The 19,775-nt window shown below is 37.4% G+C and overlaps 3 protein-coding genes and 1 non-coding gene across 5 annotated transcripts; all 4 read left to right on the top strand.

Annotated features, from left to right (window-relative positions):
• Positions 1 to 1,199: 1,199 nt before the first annotated feature.
• On the top strand, positions 1,200 to 4,175 carry LOC119992284 (arginine decarboxylase-like). Its single transcript, XM_038838987.1, has one exon. The coding sequence runs from the start codon at positions 1,693 to 1,695 to the stop codon at positions 3,895 to 3,897; it is 2,205 nt and encodes a 734-aa protein (XP_038694915.1). The 5' UTR covers positions 1,200 to 1,692; the 3' UTR covers positions 3,898 to 4,175.
• Positions 4,176 to 7,401: 3,226 nt separating this feature from the next.
• Positions 7,402 to 14,901, top strand: LOC119991864 (ubiquitin recognition factor in ER-associated degradation protein 1-like). Of its 2 annotated transcripts, XM_038838363.1 has the most exons (11): positions 7,407 to 7,536; positions 7,989 to 8,017; positions 9,635 to 9,712; positions 10,375 to 10,399; positions 10,493 to 10,525; positions 10,640 to 10,761; positions 10,877 to 11,007; positions 12,208 to 12,431; positions 13,127 to 13,362; positions 14,506 to 14,610; positions 14,681 to 14,901. In XM_038838363.1, the coding sequence occupies exons 2-11, from the start codon at positions 8,015 to 8,017 to the stop codon at positions 14,711 to 14,713; spliced, it is 990 nt and encodes a 329-aa protein (XP_038694291.1). In that variant the 5' UTR covers positions 7,407 to 7,536; positions 7,989 to 8,014; the 3' UTR covers positions 14,714 to 14,901. The 2 variants fall into 2 exon arrangements, with proteins under 2 accessions (XP_038694293.1, XP_038694291.1); XM_038838365.1 differs by lacking the exons at positions 14,506 to 14,610; positions 14,681 to 14,901 and adding an exon at positions 14,083 to 14,403 and having other exon boundaries at positions 7,402 to 7,536.
• On the top strand, positions 9,342 to 9,419 carry LOC119992350. The gene has a single exon (XR_005466354.1). It is a non-coding gene; the product is annotated as a small nucleolar RNA R160 (small nucleolar RNA).
• Positions 14,902 to 15,906: 1,005 nt separating the features above from the next.
• LOC119991883 (30S ribosomal protein S31, mitochondrial-like) lies at positions 15,907 to 16,539 on the top strand. Its single transcript, XM_038838396.1, has 2 exons — positions 15,907 to 16,299; positions 16,337 to 16,539. Exon 1 carries the CDS (start codon positions 15,956 to 15,958, stop codon positions 16,229 to 16,231), a length of 276 nt encoding a protein of 91 aa, XP_038694324.1. The 5' UTR covers positions 15,907 to 15,955; the 3' UTR covers positions 16,232 to 16,299; positions 16,337 to 16,539.
• Positions 16,540 to 19,775: the final 3,236 nt, after the last annotated feature.

Consider the following 19,775-nt stretch of genomic DNA (forward strand, 5'->3'; position numbering starts at 1 on the left):
TAATGTATTGGACCATTAAAAAAAGAGATATTGTGTATCTAAGTATCTAATGTCTTCATAAATACAAAATGACTCCTCTAATAAGACATTGACACGTGACATCTAAAATATCGAAGAAGTACCAACACTAAATTTCAAGGATACGCCTCGAACATAACTTGAGGATGCACATCGACAATTGACTGAGGAGAAACCTACTTCTACTATTATTTAAACTTTTCAACTCATATAAAAAGGAAAACTCAAACATTAGGTACCCTAATAAACTATTTGTGGAATATTTATCCTCCACTTTTTTTTTTTTTTTTTGATGAGCATATTTATCCTCCACTTAATCATATTTATACACATAAACATGTGAGTAAATTCAAATTATTAATGAGCTTGGATTTAAATTCAATTTATTGAGAGATACACATGATTTTTTTACAGATTTAGAAGTAAACATTTACCCCAACGAAACCCCTTTTTCCATAATTGGAACGTGGATTGGAGTCCATGTGCCTCCCACGTGAATACGTGATTCTTAATTTTTACTTATTTTTGGAAAATGCCGACGTGGCAAAGTAGTTTACAACCTGCAACACGGAATTCAAATGGCTAGTGCTAGAGCAACAATCTAACTCACCACATATACGTGGCAAATCTAGGACCCTTAATAGAAATCAGATCAACCGCGAAACTTCCTGCTAATTTCCTAAACCTAATACGTATGCTTTGCGCGATACAATCCATTTTATCGCCGTCGAACTGGGGAGAGAAGGCTAGGGTTTCGGGTGAGAGGGAGAAATAACAAAAGGGGCCCCACGCTGACGCGGCAACTCGACCCCGATCTAACGGTAAATCTCCACCACTTAGTACAACTGTACACTGTACAAGGCTCTCTAAATTAATAAAATTAAATCGAAAAACGGAAAACATCTATTTTTTATTTTAAAGTAATTTTAGTTTTTTTTTAGTTCTCGTTTTTTTTTTTGAAAGACACTCAAACATATTTTTTTGGATTTTTTTTTTCTCTAAAAATGGAAATAAAAATTAAGATACCAAATATTTAAAAGTTTTGAATTTTTAAAAATAAAAAAGGAAAGTTATCATGAAACACGAGAAATTGAGAAAAGATGGAAACGATCCTCGTTAACCCAGCTCAGAATCGGGCCCACGGCCCAACCAACTTTCCTATATAATCCCGCCTTGCCATACATACAATTCTCGCCCAGTTTACCTTCGCCAGACCTCTTATCTGGATATAACTCCTCAAACCCTAGCTTTACCTTCTCTATGTTACTTTTCCTCTCTAGATCTCTCTTCACAGTGTGCATTTTCGTGTCTTTTCTTCTTTCTTTTCATTCAAGCTTTGTTCTTCGTCAATCTTGATTTTTTTTTTGATAAGATCTGTATGGTGTGGTTCGCTTACGGTGCTTAAATCTTGCGTTCTGATTTTTTGTGGTTCTCGTGAAGTTCTTGTTTCGTTGTTTTTTCCTCTGAGTGGTCGGTGTGGGGATTAGAGAGCGTGGTGGAGTAAGGAAGAGGGGGGGTTCTTCGGTATCGATAGATCTTCTTCTGCTTCTTTTGAGGGGGGTAGCCGGGGCCTCGGCCTCGGCGGGTTTTAAAGCCCCCACCTACACAAACGAACGGGAAAAACTGTATAGAAACCGAATCTTTTTTATTTAACAGATCGTCGCGGAGAACAGGATGCCGGCCCTGGCTTGTTGCGTAGATGCTGCCGTTGCGCCTCCTGGCTATGCTGCTTTTGCCGGGGATAGCTCCTTTCCCGCGCCGGTCCCTTTAACAGATGGACCTCAGGCGACAATCACCTCCGCCGCCGTGGAAATCTCCTCCCATTGGTCGCCTTCCCTCTCCGCCGAGCTGTACAAGATTAATGGCTGGGGGGCGCCGTACTTTTCCCTCAATTCATCCGGCAATATATCTGTCCGTCCTCATGGCGCCGGCACCATGTCTCACCAGGAGATCGATTTGTTGAAAATCGTGAAGAAAGCCTCAGATCCGCAAGCTGCGGGTGGTCTAGGTTTGCAGCTCCCTCTAATTGTCCGGTTGCCCGACGTGCTTAAGAACCGTCTGGAGTCCCTCCATTCAGCTTTCGACTTGGCGATCCAATCCCAGGGATATGAGTCTCACTACCAAGGTGTGTATCCCGTGAAATGCAACCAGGATCGTTTTGTTGTCGAGGATATTGTGAAATTCGGTTCCCCTTTCCGGTTCGGACTGGAAGCTGGTTCAAAACCAGAGCTGCTGCTTGCTATGAGCTGTTTGTGCAAGGGAAATCCTGAATCTCTCTTGGTCTGCAATGGATTCAAAGATGCAGAATACATTTCACTTGCTCTAATTGCGAGAAAGCTTGCTTTGAACACTGTCATCGTTCTAGAGCAAGAGGAAGAGCTCGATTTGGTTATGGAAATAAGCAAGAGGCTCTCTGTCCGCCCTGTTATTGGTGTTCGAGCCAAGCTAAGAACTAAGCATGCGGGTCATTTTGGCTCTACATCCGGTGAGAAAGGGAAATTTGGGTTAACCACTACGCAGATATTGCGGGTTGTGAAGAAACTGGAGCAAGTTGGGATGCTTGATTGCCTTCAGTTGCTGCATTTTCATATTGGGTCGCAAATTCCTTCAACAGCCTTATTGACCGATGGCGTTGGCGAGGCTGCGCAGATTTACTGTGAATTGGTTCGCCTTGGAGCGCACATGAGGGTCATTGATATTGGGGGTGGTCTCGGAATTGATTATGATGGATCAAAATCAGCAGATTCCGATGTTTCTGTTTCTTATGGACTGGAAGAATATGCTTTAGCTGTTGTGCGAGCAATAGGGTTTGTTTGTGACCGCAAGAATGTCAAGCACCCTGTACTTTGCAGCGAAAGTGGCAGAGCTATTGTTTCTCATCACTCTGTCTTGATATTTGAGGCTGTCTCTGCTAGTGTGCCCAATGCCCAAGGGATGAACCCGGTCGGGCTCCAGTACTTAATTGAGGGTCTGCCTGAGGATGCTCTCACAGATTACCGGAATCTCACAGATGCAGCTATGAGGGGTGAGTATGAAACATGCTTACTCTATTCGGATCAGTTAAAGCAGCGTTGTGTTGATCAATTCAAAGAAGGGAGCTTAGGCATTGAACAACTAGCAGCAGTTGATGGTCTCTGCGAACTGATAGCCAACGCAATTGGTTCTTCCGATCCTACCCGCACCTACCATGTGAATCTCTCTGTTTTCACTTCGATTCCTGATTTCTGGGGCATTGGTCAGCTTTTCCCTATTGTTCCCATCCACCGTCTTGACCAAAGGCCAGTTATGAGAGGGATTTTATCTGATTTGACCTGTGACAGTGATGGGAAGATCGACAAATTCATAGGTGGAGAGTCAAGCTTGCCGCTTCATGAGCTTGAAAGTGGTGGCAGTAATGGTGGTGGAAAGTACTATTTGGGGATGTTCTTGGGCGGGGCTTATGAGGAGGCCCTCGGGGGAGTACACAATCTGTTTGGGGGGCCTAGCGTGATCCGTGTATCTCAGAGCGAAGGCCCTCACAGCTTTGCAGTGACGCTTGCTGTTCCTGGCCCGTCCTGCAGTGATGTCCTCCGGGTGATGCAGCATGAGCCCGAACTGATGTTTGAGACACTCAAGCACCGCGCAGAAGAGTTCTGCGGCAGTGGGCAAGATGAAGACAGTGATGGGGATGATAATGGCATGGGTAATGCTGCTTTAGCTAGCAGTCTTGCCCGTTCTTTCAACAACATGCCTTATCTTGCTGCTTCATCATCTTGTTCCTTGACTGCTATGAACAATGGTGGATTTTACTACTGCAACGGGGATGACTACGATGCTGTTGTTTCTGCTGCTGATACTGCTGCTGTTGATGACGAGCAGTGGTCATACTGTGTTGCTTGAGAGTCCCCCCATATTCAAGTGGTTTGTCTGCCCCTCTTGAGGTTGTCTGGTTTTTAATTTTAGTCCCTATTTAAATTTTCAATGTCATTTTGATTTGAAGCTAAAGATGGAGAAAAAGCATAAACACAGTGCTTTGCATTTTGTGATAAGAGGAGGGGGATGGGAAGCCGAATCAACTCTTGTTCTGTTAATTTGGGATTCTTGTTCCCCTCTTTTCTCTGTCTTTTTAGTAGACTCTTCAAGAAATTTAAATTGACTAATTAGTTTCTTTCGGTGTCTTTTTAAGTTTCTCGCATATTCTCTATCTGTTGGAAAAGTTTGATGTTTATTTTGATGTATTTGTAAGTTTCTCGCATATTCTCAACAAATAATAAAATCAATTCATAAAAAAAAAAAAGAAACTTGCCCACTTTGAGGTAGCCCCTATCCGAAACCTCGGACAACCATTATCACGTTGGCTACATAAAAGATTGGGTTGAGATGCATGCGGATATAAGTTCGAAAGTGCGATAAGCCTACAAACTAGAATTGTACAAAGAAATATCCTAACTAGGTGGTTCGAAATCTTCACGGGCGCAATACAACCAAAGTCCAAAGTCCAGAGAATCAAATAGGCTACCTGCGAGTGGTTGGAGTGTGGTATTCATTAACAATGAATTGTGATTGCTATCTTCCAACTTTGTCACTAGTGATGGGATCCAAGTTTCGTGGGAAACCATAATAGATTCCCAAATCATGTGCTTGTAGGACCGAATTGTCAGGTTAGCAGTTGGCATGTGCTAATTAGAACAAAACTAAAGCTGTTTGAAGGGTCCTAACCATGTGGTCCAAAATGGGATGTTGTCCAGAGGTGGGAAAAAAAGTTGTGGAGAACAGTGGTCGTGATTTGTGAGACACTCAAATGATGTGATGACAGGGATTAAAAAATACGGAATGAGTTTCATTGTTTTTTTTGTTTTTTTTTACAATCTCATCCTCTGGAGCGTCTGACCAATGATCATCACTGCCTTAACTGAAATCACATGGCATTTGGCATAGGAATTCTACAGGAGAATTGAGGAAGTAACCTCATATGGGAAGACGAATATTATTTGTGGCTTCTAAATACTGTTTGTTCCACAAAACTGGGCGAAATGTGAAGGGGATGCAAAGGCACAGATAGAATAAATTATAGCACACGGTTGTGGAGATTCCATAATCAAGGCGTGGGATTTGTGAAGTGGCCAATCCGCCAGATTTGATGACACGAAATTAGCCATTAAATCAGGAAAATCAAATGATTCTCAGAATGAATCCGAAGTAATGTCAAGATCTAACGGGGGCCTAACAATCCACAGGCCCAATTATCTTTAATCGGCCCACGAAGGTAAAATCTGGACATATGCTTCTTCCTCATTCCTATCCTGTTAAAGTGGGTTCCCTATCTCTCTTTCTCATGAAACTTTGGAAGTATTGACTTGTAAAAGAGTTCTGCTTGCTGTCAGAATCTTCATTCACGGTTGCAGCGCAAAAATTCTTCTTTGTATGTCAGATTCTTCTTGTCAAGCTTTATCATCTTTCCTCTCTTGAATAAAAAAAGAAGAGGAAATGTCTTCACAGAGAGATCGTAAACCCAGTTCTCCTTTGATATTCTCTTCCCATGGTTCTCCTTTGATGTGCACATCTTCGTAAAAGTAAACTGAGACATTCATGGCTTTTAGCAGCATAAATCAAAGAAACATCAATTCTCTTAGTATTCATGATGGAACATACATCGTTATTGCTGGTCCATTGACAAAGGAAACATTATTATTGAAGTACATGTTACTAGCTGGGAATATAATCTCTTTATGTGGATGGGGGTTTACAATTCTTTTAACTATAACTCCTCCAAAATTATGTTAAATTATGGTTTAAAATATATTATTGAGTATCTTGAGTGTTGATAATGTTATAATATACCAGATTTTGAAAAAAAAAAACCCTAAATCATATTTCTTAAACTTTTTTTTTTGTTATAACTAAGAAAGCACTCATCCCAACATGCTTTTCGGAGAGTTAAGTTGGCGTAAACCTTGAGCAAACAGAATAGTCTACATGCTGACAAGAGGTAAGATTGGGCCGAAACCAATGCTGGTGAAAAATGAGACTTCTAACCCCTCCTTAGAAGTGGGCCCTAAAGCCCATGAGACCAGAAAAACCCTAGAAAAATACTCTAAATTGGTTCAAACTGTCTACCTTAGTGGCATGCCAAAATAACCATCCGCCCTAAGCTCAAAGATATTACCAAACGAGATATTGTTCTGTAGTTCCCTAAATCATAAAACTTAAGTTCTAAATTTTTTATTTTGGGAAATAAGTAGAGTGGGGGACTCGAACTTGGATACTACCAAGTCGAGTATATGCGTTAACCATATCCGTTGAGTGGTTATTGACATCTAAACCCTAAATTTTTTTTATTTTGACAAGTGAGAAATGCATTGGAAAAAGATTATATACAAATTACAAGGGACATACCCCAAGATCAAATCCGATGGAACGTAAAAATTACAAGAGATCAATGTCCAAAAGGAAGCAAAAAAATACAAAAGGAAGAACAAAAGCCAATAAGGCCCAGCGCCTAATAGCCACAATACACGACATCAAACCCAAATAAGCCAACTATCCCCATAATTTGGGCCACCTCAACTAATCTAGCAATGGTCACAGAATATCCCAACCGATCCACCACCCATAAATTATTAACTTCTAAACTCAAATATGTGATTTCAAAAAAAAAAATCATGATTTAACATGGTTTTAAGGTCTTTTAAAGACGTCACAAAATATTTTAGTTAAAAATGTTTTGTCTCTGATTTCCAAAGCCCTACCACAATTACTGGTATGCAGTTGTAATTGTTTGAATTCCATGGAGGCTGTGAGAGCTGCTATACTTGGAGGAGAAAGTCAAGTTGCCTTCTATATATACTGAAAGGGTGCTACCCAGAGTCATTTTATATGGTGGTAGCACTTCCTTGACCACAAATTTGTTGGATTCTCTGTTTAGCCAAAGCTCATTTTTGTGGTCAAAATTGAATGAAGCGTGCAAGAATGAGATAAAAGTTTTGAAGATTGAATGTGGTTTGTGATGTGCTTTGGCCTAACTAACTTGTTGGGCAGATTTATGAGTGTCTAGTACTGCCCGAGTTTGAATTTAGTAGACTATCTAAAGAACACGTCTATTGAATTATTCCGGTAAAAAAAAAGTACTGAGGCAATACCATGACCACAACACAATATCGTCATGGTTGCACCAAAGAAAAATTATTATTGGAATTCCAATTTTAGGGGACAAAAACCAAAGGAAAATGTCAATTGCAAACATGTGATTTTGAGGATTTGAGGTTGAATTTGCTAGTTTGAGGCCCGATTGGCTAGTGAGCCTGTTCTCGAGGCTCAAGATCCAAGTGGCTACTTGCTGAGTTGTGAATCTGTTCGAAAGGCCCAAGCCCATGGAATCAGTAGACTTGGCCGATAATGACGTGGCGTGAGTAATACGCACGGCGGTGCATCTTAGTCTCTTGTTCCTTCGTTACACCAGTATTCTTCTTCTTCCCGGTTTCTTCTTCTACAATTCAATCATCCCAAGAGTTCTCTTCTCGGATCAGCCTCTCCGAATCGGTATTTAGAATTTTGTTTCCATCAATTTAGTTGCATACTTTCCCTACCATTTTGATTTGTCTAGATCTGTTTGTCGGGCTCCAAACGAAATCGAATTGGTACTGCTTGTTTGTATGAAGAACTCTTGAAAAAATGAACTAATGAAGTTGAATTTTGTAAATATTCCTATGAATTTATAACTTTCCGGGCTTCTAATTAACGTATTTTGAAGTTTAAAGTTACGATTTTTCTTATTCTCGAAGTTCTGAGTGTCTTGTCTTTATTTTATTTGTTCTGGAGATTGACTCCCGTTTCGCTTTCAATATACCTTGTGACACTCATTGGTTCATGTGGAGCATGTTTAATTTTTATGGTTTTCAGCGTTTTTTGGTTGATTAGAGCTCCATTTGTTTGTTTGTGAAAAAGTTGAATGCTGAGAGATTTGGAACTGTGCAATTGTGTTGTTTGTGTAGGAAAGAAGATCTGCCCACGATAAAAAATGGTACGTATTGCATTGCTGGTCGAACTCCGTTTTTTTCCTGAAGGATGTATAGCTATAATTTCTTTTTTTGAGTTGAGTATTTTGCTGCTAGGTTGACTGATCAGGAATTTATGGTGTAATAATTTTGTTGTCTAACGCTTGTTATAAAACATCTGATGTCTTGATGGGGGCAAAAGCTTATTAACCTTATTATGGAAGATTTTATAATGGTTGGGCGTATGTTCGAAAATATGACTATACGAGTCTCATGATAAGTACTCGTTAAAGTTTCTTGAGACTGTATGTTTCACTGATGTTATTTTTTTATTTGCATTGCCTTTGAATAGAGATGGTTCAACTGTCAATGATACTGAATTACTGATAGCTTTGCCACAATAAATTTTGGGAACTCATGGTGATGTGTGTTAAAAGTTTTAACAATTCAGTTCTTTTTGTACCTACGCTTTTACTTATTGGGGTACCCTTAGTTGTATATGTTTTCTGATGCTAATAGTGCATTCACCCACCTTGACCACACAACTATGCATCACTTAATTAATTTTTGGTACTCAGACCTTATATTGCTAGTTCGAAAGCAAAAAATACTAAGTCCTAACTAAGGTGAGTGGTGGGCCATAGAATTTCATTCTTGTCCTCTCATCTACTCTTTGGCTATTTAATTGGCCTATTATTGTGCCCCACTTTGTGCATTTGTTTATATGAGACCTTGTCGCTTGTTTTCTAAATTCCCGTGTCTTCTAAAATCAATCTTTACCTCGTTCTTCTACATTGCTGAGCCAGTGACTGTTTATATTTCTTTGGATTGGTGATAAGGGTGTGATTTGATAATGGCTTCATTTGATATATTCAATTCTATCTGCTACCAATGGATGAAAATTCTTTGCTAGTTTCTTCCATGTTGCTAGTTGATTCTATTCTATTAATACACCCGGAATGAAGTATTCTTCATGTCTTCTTTTTTCTCATTTATCCATATACCTTTATAATCATAATTCAAAGCAACTATGTCTTGCTTATGTACATTAATATCAACTGATTGAGGTCAGCTGTATGAATCCATTTCTCTGGACATAGTTGCCCACTGTTAAAATGGTGATTCTTTGGATGGCAGGCTGAGTATGAAATGGTTTTTAGTAGTCAATCTATATTTTTCACACAACTGAAAAATCCTTTTCATCATGTATAAAAAGAATATTGTGGATAAATTCCCTTATTTTACAGATGCTTATGAAAAAGAACTTTGGAAAACAAAACCTGGAAATTCTCGTTCCTTCTTGATATCAGCTTTCAGTTGATTTTAGAATACAGGTGCTTGAGGAGACGAAGCAAGGTGATGGATTTCTTTAATCTGAATATGGATGTTGAACTCCACGTCATTGGACTTCAAAGTTCTTTAATTTCTTTGCTTGATTGTCCTTCAAATACATTTACACTCAACGTGGAGTTGAGGAATGTAATATTTTGGTATACTTGTATTGAACATCATACGTCATTTCATGGATATTATTGTTTTTTGTTTTCAATGTTAGCATTGCCTATGTTGTTGCACTATTCTGATAAAAGGGAGAAGTTATTGCAAATACCATTCCTGATATTTGTGTCACTATGACCTTCCAGTATTTTGATGGATATGGCTATCACGGGACATCATTTGAGCAGACATATCGATGTTACCCTGCATCATTCATTGAAAAGGTTTGATTGCCTCTCTCATAACTCATTGGTTAAATATATTGGTGTTCTGCACTGAGTGGAAATTGCGTCATTTTGTTAAAATATCTTATTTCCATAAAAATGATATTATTATTAAGGAGCACCAAGGCTGTGCAAAGTAATCAAATTACAAGATAGTTAAGTTATTGCTTCCAAAAGAAATTCCTATTAGAATCAACTCCAAAGTTTTGCAGTGCTAAGCTGGCTATCCATGAAGTCATCAAAAGAGGTTTCTTTGTCTTGAAAGATTCTGCTGGTCCTCTCCTTCTGAACTGTCCAGCCGATATTCATAGGAATAAGCTGTATGGTAGATCTGCTGGTATTTTTTTGGACCAAAACTTCTAACCAACAGCTTGGAGACAAGATTTTTACTCACAACCCAGCTTATTCCTGACTTGCAAGAGTTGTTATATGTTTCCCAAACTTTCCTATCTAGGGGCGAAGTTGAAGAACTCTTTCAAAGAAACTTATTCTATTTCACTAGAAAATACATTCTATACTGTTTTAATGTTAACATGGGGGGACTTAGCGTCCACTCCAGGTATAGGCGAATAGCACAATGATGGTTGTACAAAAAACTTCCATGTTGATTTATTCACTGCTCTATGGTTCTGATATCTGTTGTTTTCTTAATTGCCTTGCAGCCACAAATTGAAAGTGGTGATAAAAGTAAGTATCCAGACAAAATAAATATATTCTAATCATCATGCTTTTCCCTTTTATTTTGCCTCTTTTATGATGTTTTTCTTGATGTTGTTTCAGTTATAATGCCTCCCTCAGCCCTTGATCGACTAGGTCAGTCAATTTTTAAGTTGAATTTTTCTGTATGGCATTTGTTTGAGATGTGATTAAGGTATTACAGATTCTTTGCCTAGGGCTAGAATGCTAATATTGTAGATAATGCTGCAGCATCTCTACATATTGATTATCCAATGTTGTTTGAGCTTCGGAATGAGGCGACCGATAGATTCTCTCATTGTGGGGTGCTGGAGTTCATTGCAGAAGAAGGCATGATCTATATGCCATACTGGGTAGGCATTGGGAAGTTTTCCCATCAGTCACTTGGCATTACTGTTTGATTTTACTTGAATTCACTTTATTTGACAAGACAATAAAGATTTTAATTCCTGCTCTCTTATAATTTAGATGATGGAGAACCTGCTCTTGCAAGAGGGAGATATTGTTCGAGTTAAAAATGTGACCCTTCCGAAGGGAAAGTATGTCAAACTGCAACCTCATACAAAGGACTTCTTGGATATATCTAACCCCAAAGCTATGTGAGTATAATTCATCAACCTACTTACTGCTTGCTTACAAAGCTGTGGCAATTTCTTAACACTTCGCGGAAGAGGATTCTTCATGAAATCATTCATTCTGATAGATGTGACATTGTCTGATTTGCCATGCCATGTTATTTTTCTGTGGGCTGTAGATTGTAGTTCAACATATGCATTCAACCTTGTACAACCTTTCTTGTTTGTTTTTCTTTTGGTAGAAGCTTCAATTGCTGAAATGTATTTTTTGAGAAGCATTTTGTCCTTTGGAGTAATAAATCCTGGTGGTTGTCTGAATTTTTTTTTGTGGGCTTCAAACGAAGTCTTGCAGCCTTTCTGATGTTCTGACTTCCACCTGAATTCTTCCTTGGCCCATTGGCGAACGAGAGAATACTTAGTGTAGTCTGCTCAATCATGTATATCCTTAAAAATTGACCCGGCAATCAAATTTTGGAATTCTTTTATTTTTTGCATTGATTTGCTTTATTTTAGTTCACTTTAACACCACATTAATAAACCAGAAAGCCTACATATTTACTTGCCGGAACTTCAAAGGCATACTTAGATACAGATAACCTCCAGATGCTCATGCCTTATTTGTTCATTCATTTTGTTTAGACCAATGCTACGCTAGAGAGAAGAAGATCCCTACAGACACAAACTAACAGTAAAAAACTAAAGCCTAAACATCCTCATTGAAAAAGCTCTAATAAGCAAGAAAAGGCTGATTTCAAAAACTTGACTTTCATGCCTGGGTGGGGGATAGCCATTTGGTGGAGTGAACATAACAAAACATCCATGAACATATGTCGGGCATAACCAAAGCTTGGCTAGATATTTGGAGTGCTGTTAAAAGATCCTACCTAAAGATGACAAAGGATAATTTTGACACTTATCGGATGCATGATGCATCTAAATATATTTGTTTTCTATTTGAAATGGAGTGTAGCGTAAAGGTGAAAACATGTATGTGCTTTCTTTTACTTTTCTACATCACTAGATATGGTTTAATTTGAAAAGGAAAGGAAGGGGTTGCTTTCCTGCTTATATGTACCATACTGCATTATCTTGTCTTTATGTCCATGCAATAGCCACTTGTTTGGTGCTCCACAGACTACATTGTTCACCTTTTCTTCTTCGTATAATTGTTGCATTGCTTGCTGTTGTAAGTTCCTATCAATGACTCCAGGTTTTTCCATGCAGCTTGGAGACAACCCTGAGGAATTATTCCTGCTTGACCACTGGGGATAGTATAATGGTGGCATACAACAATAAGAAGTATTATATTGATATCATAGAAACCAAGCCTTCAAATGCCATAAGTATCATTGAGACTGACTGTGAGGTGGACTTTGCACCTCCGCTGGATTACAAGGAGCCTGAAAAGCCTGTTGCACCTGTTTCATCTGGCAAGGGAACAGCACAAGGTACATGTTGCTTTTAATTTTTGCCTTTATACCATTCCTCTCATTTTTCTTCTGACATTTTCTCTCTTGCATTTTTTTAGGATTCAACTTTTTGGGGTTTGGGGCCTTTAAGTCAGTTTGAGACTGAAGTTTCTATAATCCTTTTAAAATCCTTTACAATTTTTCCTTAGCATTAAGTTTTGCATATTTCAATTTTTGTTTGATACTTTAATCTAAGCCTTAATAATATTTTTTTTATGGCCTGATTGTATCTTATTTATAGCATGAGGAAGTGGTTGATAAGCAAAGCTCACTAATTAAATTATTGATCATGGAGACCTCTGAAAGATCTAATTGATACCATCTGGAATGCTTTTCCCTGGATTGATGGTTGGAAGAAATTAGGAATGTGGAGATCATTGGTTGTATACTTGTATCTTATATCTGGGATAACTAGAAATAGAATACTACTTGTTCAACTTACTTATGCTTTAGGTTCTTTGCGTAGGCTTGAACACTTACCAATTACCATTCTTTTCTGTGCTTTGTGTTTAAGTTTACTTGAAAGCCAATGCATTGCTCAACACTTAACATGCCTTTTTTTTTGTGTCTGTAGAAAGAAAATGTTCAATGGGAATGATGTGTTAATTTTACCAGCCCACTAGCCAGTACTTTTATTGATCTCAAACAACTAACATCCTCTCTGCTATTTGCAGTTCATGAGGTTCCTGCTGAGGCAGAACCAAAATTTAGCCCTTTTACTGGATCGGGAAGACGCTTGGATGGGAAACCTATGAATTACCAGCCTCCACCAGTCCCTTCCTTGGGGTCCAAAGACAAAGTGCAAAGCCACCAGTCTGCAGGGTCGAGCTCACAAAGCTCTGCACGCCAGTCGCAGGGAAAGCTTGTATTTGGGTCAAATGTAAGCCGTGTTCCTAAGGCGACTGAAAAGGTACCCTTAAATAGTTTCAATTTTTTTTTCAGGCCATCACTCGGCAATAGTTCTTAGAAAAGAAAAAGGTGGAGCACATGCATGCAACTCCTAACAAATTTCAGAGGCGGCCCTGGGCCTGGGCGAGCTGAGCCCTCGCCCAGGGCCCCCAATTTTTTAGGGCCCCAAATTTTGAAAATTTTTAGTTATAACCTTATAAGATAGTTTATTTTAAAACCAATCCCAACCTATTTTAAAGCCCATAAATATTACTTATAAAGCCCAAAAGGAATTGAGAATTAAAACAAACAAATAAAAGTAGGGCCCAACCCAATTAGAAAGTAAGAAAGACCACTTTAGGTTTTAGACTCTTAGAAGTTAGACCAGTCCATAAAGAAATTATGAAAAAAAAATCAAAAGCCTCTTCAAAAATCAAAAGACTTTTTGAAGTGTGACATTTTTTAATTTTTATGATATTGATGGAAGAGATTTAGCTTTAGAATTCAAAGTTTTGTGTAACATTTAACCTAAAGAAATAAAAAAGCCTATTGAAATACTAAATCATTTGCAAACAATGGATGGTGATTTTTCAAATGCATGAATTGTATATAGAATATTGTTAAACTTTTAAGAACTATATGATAATAACGGGAAAAAAAATTAAGGGGCTCCTTTTTTAGAGTTTGCCAGGGCCCCCATAAACTCAGGTAGGTCACTGACAAATTTACTTCTATCCTTCAGGAGGCTGGAAAAGAGGCAAAACAAGAGGAACCCCAAAAGAAAGAAGAGCCTAAATTCCAGGCTTTTACTGGGAAAAAATACTCATTGAGGGGTTGATTGTTATGCTGACTATCGATACATTGTTCTACTTGCTTGTCGTACTTTTGCGGCAGGTGAACGATAGGATTCGATGGTACCCTATGATGATGTATCATTCAAAAAATAGAACAGTAAGTTATCATTGCATAATGGAGGAAAAGGAGTAGATGATATAACTTAATTTCATTTGATTGTGAAGCTTCAGTAGATTAATGCACAGAGGCACTTGTGCCTTCGATCAGAGCTTGAGAGTCGCATTTGTGTCTTTTTTTTTCCCATGCATTCTATGTTAATAATGATGAGGGAAAGAAACAAATCAAGATGATTCTCTGATTTTTCTTACAGCTATCCAAAGCACAAGGCTTTGATGTGGATGATGATGATGATGAACACAGAGAAACAACCAAAAATTATGGATTTAGGTTGGATTTGGGATATCGAACTTGTAATTTTGTAACTACAATCCTTCATTTCGCCAATGACGAATTGAATGTATTGGTATTTCAGCGAATTGAAAAGGTTGTCAAAGGGGTGTCTGCGGTTGTGGGAGTGATTGAAAAGAACTCTAATACTAATCAAGTCATTGATGGTGGCGTGAAATGATAGATTAATAATTATTGAAAGAGAATGTTATCCTGACATAAAAACTCTTGCATGGTTATTCCGTCAATGTCAACGGTATATCTTGGGCCTTTAATGGGCCCTCGACTTCGTATTCCTTTTAATAAAGGAGCCGCTATTTGCATACATATACATATTTTTAATTAAAGATTTTAAGTTTATTAAATTATCCTTATATTAAATTATCTTAAAACCTATGTACTTTTTACACTCATATTTTTTTCCTCAATATAATTAAATTGTGAAAATAGCATAAAAAGAAAACTGTGGAAATATCATATCACAACGCATTAGAAATAGTTATGGGCTATGTCCAAGAGATGACGAGAGAGTTGTTTTGGCTTAGAATTCATAGGCATATGATCTGCGTCTTTGATCTCCATCACTTCTTTAACTGGGTAAATTCTGGATCATCCAGTGCTGGAAATCCACAAGTAAGCTCGTAAACTGAAGTCACCGACCGTAGTATGGGTATTCTCCTCCTATGCCTTGTTCATGATTATACCAACTCTTGATTATGTTTTAGTTTGATTGCGGGCATTTAATACCACAACAAAAATTATTAGAAATTAGGAACTTGATTTTGCAGTAAATATCAAAATCTTTTAGTGGTTCTGAAAGGGGTTGATATATATGGGTGGGGAAGAGGGTAGTTTAAGACATTAAATATTATGTAATTGATATATAGAAGGGTAACTTGAAAAATTCGATGTCTCTATTAAATTTTTTTTTGAAGTGTATTAAATAAATGTATGCATAATTCAATTTCTATGTCTTTTTTTTTTGAAATACCTTGAGAAATTTGTTTCTCATTGAATCGAATCTTGGACACATATATACCTAAGACAGTCGATTATCAACCGAGTCACCTCTTGTTGGTAAATTCAAATTTGTGTATAAATAGCGACTTCCTTTAATAAAAGTATAAAACCATCACACAAGCGTAATTATAGACACCGAATGTAAGCCCAATTGTAGTGGGCCAGCCCTGATACCAGTCTTCTACAAGTTTGGGCCTAGAGAATAAGGCTTAACATTTGGACTCCATTACAATTTACAAAACTGAATCTAGGGCCCATTACAGAACTGATTTTGAGCCCATGTATGTAAAAAACCTTTTCGGGCCCATATCATCAAAAGAGCCAGAACAGAGACTGGACAGAGAGGGCGAAAAATGGCGATGATGCAATGGTGCAGCGCCGTAGCGCGACGGGTGATGATGACGGAGCGAACGGCTTTGACTTTTTCTTCTTCATCATCATTAGGAAGCACGGGAGGGGCGGTTCCGATAACATGTGGCCGTGGGGACAAGAGGACGAAGAAAGGGAAGAGATTTAAGGGATCATTCGGTAACTCGAGGCCGAAAAAGGAGAAGAAGATCGAGCGCATCAAGGACAGGGTCGAGGTCCCCAGGTCCACCCCTTGGCCTCTTCCCTTCAAGCTTATCTGATTTTACCTTCGCTCTCAAATCTCAATGTTCTAGTTCTAGTAATGCTGCCAGTAGTGCTGGTTTTGCAGTTAGTGTTCGATTCTACTTAGTTATTGGTTGTGACAGTAGATTGTGCACATTTCTATTGAGTCTCACTGGTGTTGCAGTTAGGGTTCGATGCTATTTGGTTATGATAGTAGATTGTGAACAGTTCTATTGATTCTCACTGGTGTTTCAGTTTGGGTTCGATGCTACTTGGTTATGATAGTAGATTGTGCACATACCTACTGATTCTCAATGAATCTGTGTTTTAAGTTTTCTTCTTTCAATATATTTTCATTCAATTGATTTTGATTGGTCTATCTTTATGAGGGTTCATTGATTTCACTGAGCTTGATTTTTCAATTTCTCTTTGGAAAATAAGACAGAATAATATGCTTACAAGAACATACATATAGATATAGTGTCTTGTTTACCATTCTATTGTTTTGTTTATTGCATTAGTAGGTTCTTACAGTTTAAAAGTAGCATTATATACTTCTTTAGGCCAAATTCAAGGCAAAAAGACAATGCTGGTACTTACATTAGGGGAGTTCAAGATTTTGGGAGGCTGGTTGAACGCATTTGATATGGCAAATTCTGGTTATTGTGGAGAAAAGCATATCGCCCTACCGTGAATCACTGATCTGATTTGGGTAGAAACTAGAAACTCTAGATATTGTGAGAAAGGCTTAGGGTCTGTTTGGTATCACTTTTGTTTCTTGTTTCTTGTTTTAGTTTTCAAAAAATAGAAAACAAAAACAAAAAATATTGTTTGGTTGTATTTTCTGTTTTGGTTTTTACGAAAACCAAAAACAGGTTTTCAAAATTTTTGAAAACAAGAAAAAAAGGTTTTTAGAAGTTTTGGAAACAGAACTAGTTACACTTATTATAGATTGCACTTTCATTAAGATTTCAGATTGCAAATTGCATAGAGATACGAAGATAATGATCAAATATACTTTGGGTTATTGTTTTATTTCTTATCTTTTTTTCTTTCTGCTGATGTTTTCAATGGTGAAACACGGTAAAGGCTGCAGTTACAAAAAATATAGTGGTGTAGATATATTCCATTACGGCATTACTATGAAAATAAAAGCATAAACACACATTTTTTTTTCAGTTTTATGCTTTCAGTTTTTGTTTTTAATTTTTGTTTTCAATTTTAAGTGCTCAACCAAACAAGTTTCAATTTTTTGTTTTCATTTTATGTTTTATGTTTTATGTTTTTGTCTTTTATTTTTGTTTTCAAAATTTTTGGAAGTGATACCAAACACAACCTTAAATTTACTCATGGATTAAGTTTTTTCCCCCTAGGTTAGAGCTAGATATAGTTGATTACTTGTGCAGAAACATAAGAGTGCGTTTGGTTTGTTTGTTTTCTATTTTCTATTTTCATTTTATGTTTTTCGTTTCCTATTTTTTATTTTCTATTTTTTAAGAAACATAAAACATGTTTGGTTTGTAGTACCTAAAAATTATTTTCTATTTTTTATTTTCTATGTGACATATATGAGATAATTATTGATTATAAATATATATCTAGAGCCTGCTTTGTGTATGATGATTGTGTGTGTCTATATGTATATGTGTGTGTGTGTATATATATATCTGTGTGTGTGTATATATCTGTGTGTGTATATATATGTGTGTGTGTGTGTGTGTGTGTGTGTGTTTATATATATGTGTGTGTGTGGGGGTGTGTGTGTGTATATATCTCTGTGTGTGTGTGTGTGTATATATATATCTGTGTGTGTGTGTGTATGTGTGTGTACATATATCTCTGTGTGTGTATATATATATATATATATATATGTCTGTGTGTGTGTATATATATGTGTGTGTCTATGTATATGTATATATGTGTGTATATATATGTGTGTATATATCTTGTAGTACAATCCAAATCTCTCTTATAGCTTGTATATGCGGATTTCCACTTACTACTCTTTGGCGACGGAGCAACACGGCTCCGCGTTTTCAAGTGAAAACATGATTTTGACGTTTTCTAAATTTTCTAGAAAATGAGAATTCTTTTTCTGAAAGATGAAATTGAAAATGATTAACCAAACACCATGTTCTACATTTTCTATATTTTTAGAAAAGGAAAATGGAAAATACTTAAACCAAACAGCCTCTAAATGTCCCACTGGAGGTTTCAGTGTTTTTTTAAAGATACCAGAGAGGATTGTTGAGGGAAATTGAATAGTCTGACAACAAAGAGGTTCAGATCCTTCTTTAAGGCATGATAGTTGTATAAACCATGTAATGTATCCATTGGCGAACTGATACAAGAACTTGAAGGATAAGACTGAAACTTTTATATTAGCACAGCATCACTATCAAATCTGATGTGATGCATAATTTTTATGTCAAACAAAGTGTCTAATATCTGTGCTGTAGCCATTATGCATGAAATTTCCATTCTCCTGCTTTTGCTGCAAAGACCCAACAAAGCCAGCACTAGCTCTGTAATTGTGCCAACTCCAATAATGAAATAAACCAAACCAACCATGATGCTGAGAATTCCAATCGAAACTGTTAGAACTCTGTATCTGTTTTCTCTTCTTGGTTCTATTGCTAGCCTAAATCCAGTGTAGATAACCCATAGAAGCAAGAACTTGGTAATCACAGCTGCAAAGATTGGGCGATAACCATACGATTTGTCTTGATGTCACAAACTGGTAAGTTAAGTCATCATAGTCAGATGTAAGAAGGTAAAATAGGCAGTAATAGAATAAAATCTCCTGGAGTATGCGTTTTAAGACACAACTTTCCTCCTGTGTTTTCTGTGGATTAAAGAATCAATAAGATTGTTCTTCAGATTATAACCATAACATATTAGATCTCTTCTTTTAGTTGTTGGGGGCAATTATAGTTGAAGATTTACAGAGGAGAAAAGATACTGCCTTTGAACCATTGATTAAAGCTTCTATAGGTTCTCAGCAGGATATAGTTTCAACTTTCAACACATTTTGCTTGTGTTCAAGCATCCACATGATAGTTATACATATATAGGGAGTAATGAAGCTACTTTAGAAGGTTAGGTATTTATTCTACCTTGAAGAAGAATGCCAGACTCCCATTGCAGTTTGTGTGACAATTGTAGAAGTAAATCGGCCATTATGGGAAGCCCAATGATCAGAAGCACGATTCGGGGATTCCTATGAGTATAATCGCAAACCCAATATAGGATACCAATGCAGCATTTGCAGTTAAATGTTTTCGACTCCATCACCATTTTGAATACACATTCTATTGCCCGGAAGAGCATTTGCCGCTGAAACCAAGCCCGTCATTATTCGAGTCAAAGATCGAATGTATGGTGGCACCATCTCTGAAATTTACCTACCTTGTAATCCTCTTTGTTACTTCATCATCAACCATAGCCGAATATTTGAAAGAACGAATAGACTAACAAAAAAGATATATAGTGACTTATTTATGAATCTTAGAGAAGGTTTTGTTTCTGGATTCTGTTAGTTGAATTGTTCATTCATACATTCATTGGGTGTATCTCCATCTC

The sequence above is a fragment of the Tripterygium wilfordii genome, chromosome 22 (assembly GCF_013401445.1).
Source record: "Tripterygium wilfordii isolate XIE 37 chromosome 22, ASM1340144v1, whole genome shotgun sequence".
Lineage (NCBI taxonomy): Eukaryota > Viridiplantae > Streptophyta > Magnoliopsida > Celastrales > Celastraceae > Tripterygium > Tripterygium wilfordii.